General features: G+C 46.6%; 1 protein-coding gene across 1 annotated transcript in view; it reads right to left on the reverse strand.

The window, feature by feature from the left end:
- LOC104809166 overlaps positions 1–1423 on the reverse strand; it is an 11267-nt gene extending 9844 nt beyond the window's left edge. The window contains exon 1 of the mRNA XM_010535056.1: positions 19–1423. Within this exon, the coding sequence (XP_010533358.1) occupies positions 19–1423 (1405 nt within the window). The remainder of the gene's footprint in view (positions 1–18) is intronic.
- Positions 1424–5160: the final 3737 nt, after the last annotated feature.

Consider the following 5160-nt stretch of genomic DNA (forward strand, 5'->3'; position numbering starts at 1 on the left):
TGCCTAAAAGGATATGACCGGCTTGCATAGGAACGACGTCGCAAAGGACCTCGTCGCGATACTTTTCTATACTGAACGGGATTTTGACCCTTTCAGTCACTTTGAGTTCTCCGCTGTTATTAAGCCACTGCAGCTTGTAAGGGTGCGGGTGTTTTTCTGTGGATAGATCCAGCTTTTTCACCATATAGGCGCTGGCCACGTTGGTGCATGACCCGCTATCGATAATCATTCCACATACCTTCCCGTTTACCGTGCAACGGGTGTGGAAGATCGTCTCCCGTTGGGCGGTCTCTTCCGGAGTTACTAGCGTACTAAGTACTCGTCGAGTGACTAGTAATTCACCGCTATCCGGATAAGCGATCTCTTCCTCAAGATCGCCCGCCTCCTCCTCGTCTAATGACTCGTATTCTCCGCTGTCCGTAATAATCATTACCCTAGCATTTGGACAGTCATGAGCCATATGTCCCCTTCCCCGACATTTGTAGCATATGATCTCCCGTGATCGTAGATCGCGTGTGGAGTCAGTTTGGGTTCGGGATTGCGAGGTTTCTGGGGCTTTCCCCTTTTCCTTGTAACTCGGAAAGTTACGACCTTCGGTCGTTTCCTTTCGGGGCGTGGAGGTAGTCCTAGGGAGGGTAATGGGGTTGCTAGGCGAGGGTTTGGGCTTACTTAGCCGGGCTTGCTTACGTTGGTTTTGTTTTTCGATCTGCACGGCTAAGTGTAAGAGCTCGTGGAGGTTTTGGTATGGGTGGCGCTCGACCTTTCGAGCAATACGCTCGTTGAGGCCATCAAGGAACTGTGCCATCACGGTTTCCTCATCTTCGTCCATCACTAATCTACTCCTAAGGTGCTCAAATTCCTCGAAATATTCTTCTACGGTCCTAGCACCTTGTGAAATCCTTCGATATTTTCGCTGGAGTTCGCGATGGAAGTGAGGTGGGATATAGCGTTTCCGCATTAACGCTTTCATTTCGCGCCATGTGCCGACTGGCTCTATTTGAGCGCGGCGTCGTTCAGTCAATTCCCGGTCCCACCAAGCTAAGGCGCTTTCAGCTAATTGAGCTGCCGCGTATTGGACTTGCTTACGGTCCGAATACGAATAACACTCGAATATGTTATCCATGCGACGCTCCCAATCGAGATACGCTTCCGGATCTATACGACCTACGAACAATGGTGGTTTAAGCTTAAGGTCTCCCCCTTGTCCCCGGTTTGGTCTATAGTTATCATCCTCTACTTGGTTGGCCCATCGTTCGGGTCTAGCTCTACGAGGTGGGTTCCTCCTAGGGATGTAATCGGGATCCGACTCCTCGTCGGACATTATCTCTCGGGGTCTGTGGTGTTGGTGCCTACGGGGCTCTCCAAGAAGCTTCCTTTTGCATGTAGGGTTCGGCCATGATGGTGAAGACGTGATGCAGGCCATGTCGGGGTGCGTCGGCCTCGTCTTCGTCCTGTATCCCGCTCAAGACTTGATCAACGACGCCATATAGTAGTTGGCGAAGTGCTCGAGTTTTGGCCCGAGTGATTGGCGGGTCGGCCCCTCAAGAAGCTTCCTTTTGCATGTAGGGTTCGGCCATGATGGTGAAGACGTGATGCAGGCCATGTCGGGGTGCGTCGGCCTCGTCTTCGTCCCGTATCCCGCTCAAGACTTGATCAACGACGCCATATAGTAGTTGGCGAAGTGCTCGAGTTTTGGCCCGAGTGATTGGCGGCTCGGCCCTAACGTATGCTCGTGGGGCGTCCTTCGCATGATGGTCGTTGTCGAGCTTTGCGGGATCAAGTGATCGTGTAACGTCTTGATCACTTGACATGTCCAAGGGCTGGTCTTCGGTTGATTGCTCCGAGGGTTCCATGTTCGCTCCTAGCTCCGCATCCAAGTGTTCCGGCTCCATGTCCATGTTCGCTCCTAGCTCCGCATCCAAGTGTTCCGGCTCCATGTCCTCATCACACATACTCAGGCGATTTCATTTGATCAGAGAAATCATCGACAGAGAAGACGTGAAGATAAGCAGAGTGTCGACAGATGATAATATTGCTGACCCGCTGAGAAGCCTCTCCCTTCATCAAAGCATGATGGTCATGTTATGGGTATGGGGATTAGATGCTTGTAGGATAGATCATAGAGCATAGTGGGAGATTGTTGGTTTTAATGCTCTACGAGGATCCGTAATATGACATTTTGACTATGTGTTGATTCATTGGTTTATGAATGCATTGCTTTTCCCATTATATGATTGGCATGTTTGTTATATTACGGTAGATATCCTTGAATCATTGCAGATGATTCTAAACTCCCTGGTCAAATGCCATTGTGGGAACAGTGATGAATTAAGACCAGCATGATGATTTATTGCATGTGAGTTCAGGTGATCAAGTTGCAGATATTTTTACGAAGGCTTTGAAGACGGATGCATTTCAACACTTTCGAAAGCAGCTCGGAGTCCAAGTTCGAGGAGGAACAAGTTTAAGGGAGGCTAATGTTGGATATTAAACTTGTTCTAGAATGTGTTCATTCTAGGAACTTGTGTTCAAAGTTCAAACATGTTATTTTGTGTTCAATACTTGGAGTTTGTGGTCTTGGAAGTTTAGAGAATATTTACTATATGTTAGACTAAGTATTATTATGTGTCTCTAGAATGTTCCTAAGAATAGTATAAATATGTGTAAGTTTGTTTTGTTTTAATAATAACAAAACCACAAGAAAAGAAATACAAAGGAGTATTTTGAGTAATTGATGATGATGATCATATGCATTGGATGCAAAATCACAATCATGGGTACTCGTTTGGAACGAGTGACTGGATGACCCGCATGAGATTGTCATATGGGCATGAGTCATGACTTGAATCTCATACAGCGGTTCGTTCTTGGATCCTCAGACCTGAGATGTCTAAAGTATCTGATATGAGGAGTGGCGTGTCTTGACTGCGTCAAACGTCGTCTTTAACCGGATGATCATAACGGCGTTGCTCAAATACGTTCACGAATCATATGCAGAGATTAGACATACAATACGGGACTTGTCACCTCCTAAGCAGGAGAGATGTCGTTGGGCCCCTCGTGGAAATCAGACTGTGAAAAATGCGTGGCCACGCTATAGATGAAGTTACTGATCATAGGGGTTTTTCACCGGTTTTGTAACGTCACACACTTTGATTTTTCTCATATCTTAGGCATAATAGGACGTTAGACGGTCATGGGTAGGATTCTTTCCTCCATTTTCCTTGCAGGATTATCGAACGAGGATATTTGCGCACGAGGCACGGAAAAGGAGTGGAATCGAGAAGTCCCGGAAAGCTCAGAGAAAATGAGCGGCCCGCTCGTTATACCAGACAGTCGCTCGCTGTGACAGCCAAGCAATTGGGCGATCGTTCTGTGGTAATACGGAGAACGAGTGGTCGCTCGTTACACAAGGCGGTTGCCTCGAGTTGCAAAGAAGAACGAGCGGTCGCTCGTAAATATGAGCGGTCGCTCACCCTGAAGAAAACGAGCGACACTGAAGAAAAAATGGGCGACCCTGAACAAAAAGTGAGCGACCGCCTGATATCAAATCTGGCCCAAAAAGGAATAGCCCGATTTTTGAGGAAAAACCTAGTTTTTGCACTTACACAAAAAGGGGAGCTTGAGGGGAGAGAAAGGGGACTCGACATTTTGGAAGAAAAAGACCTTGGAGAGGAGAAAAGGGAGATTTGGAGACCTAGGGAGACATCTTGAAGGAGGAGATCACCATTGAAGACCATATTGAGCATTTCTTCTCCTTTTCTATGTTCTCCCCTTTTGTTTTCTGTTTTGAACCTCTAGATATGGAGTAGTGACTTTGTTGTGGGTGAGGGATCCCCACTTTTGTATGGACACCTATGCTTATCTATGATGCTTTTGAGTTTTCTTCCATTGGTTTGATGTTTTGTGCTTAATGCTATTGATTTGGATGAAACCCTAATCGATATGACAATAGAACACATTGATCATAGGGATATGGGAATGATGTTTGGAACCAAATGTCAAATGAGTAAGTTATTCACATTGGGAGATGGCTTAGCTTGTTTAGGGTTCATGATGGGGTACATTAATGCATCTAGAGATCATTTGGATCATTGGAAAATGGGTGAATCGATTCTCTAGGTAGTGAGTTTAAGCTCGGGAGAGACAAACTCTAGAGGAAGTGCTTGAAACCCACAATTGGAAGATAAACCCATAGTAATTGTAACATCACTCACCGTTCATGCGATTCTTGAGGGATCCCGAACCTACAACGCTTCAAACCATTGTTTACAAACCGTTAATTTTAATTGCTTTCTCGTATTCCGACGCTTACCACAACCCACATTTTCATTCGACCACCTAATCTAGCTTAGAGATAGACTAATACATCCTAGTCCTCGTGTTCGACCCCGGTAGTACAACTACCGTATACTTCGGATACGGATCGGGTACTAAATATAAGACTCGGTGCGTGCGCATCAAGTTTTTGGCGCCGTCGCCGGGGTCTAGTCGTTTTCGTGTTAGCCTAGATTTTTGCTAGATCACCATTACTTGGTTCCTTGCTTGGATTACTTTGCGACATAACCGTTTCACAGCACTTTCGGTTCATTTTGTCTCTTTGGTGTGCAGCTCTTCCGGTGCATGACAAGAAGCACAACCAGTAGAGATCAACTCATCTTCGACCCCGAAATAGAAAGGACTCTACGCTTCGCTCGGAGACAGCAAAGATAGTGGGGAATGGCTGAAGAAATGCTAAGAGAAAACAACGCATGAAGAGAACAACCCGAGATGGCCGAAGAGCTGTTGAGAGGGGCCAATGCCCAAATAGGTCCAGTCCAAGCAGCCCCTAGAACGCTTCGAACGTACACACAATCGAGCACACTCGGTTACTATCATGCATCAATCGGGGACCACTAGAAGAATTTGAACTCCTACCGCAATGCATCCAAATGCTCAACAACATGAGTTTCCGTGGGAGACCAAACGAGGACCCGAATGCTCACCTTACGAACTTCAAGATGAATTGTAAGGCAATCAAGAAGGGACCGGGGATTACTCTTGAAGACGTGTTCCTTGAGACTTTCCCCTACTCACTTACGGAGAGAGCTAGAGATTGGCTCTACACTCTTGAGCCAAACTCTATCTCGACATGCGGTGAGATGGAAGAACAATTCCTTA

Source organism: Tarenaya hassleriana, unplaced genomic scaffold (assembly GCF_000463585.1).
Source record: "Tarenaya hassleriana unplaced genomic scaffold, ASM46358v1 Cleome154, whole genome shotgun sequence".
Taxonomy (NCBI): domain Eukaryota; kingdom Viridiplantae; phylum Streptophyta; class Magnoliopsida; order Brassicales; family Cleomaceae; genus Tarenaya; species Tarenaya hassleriana.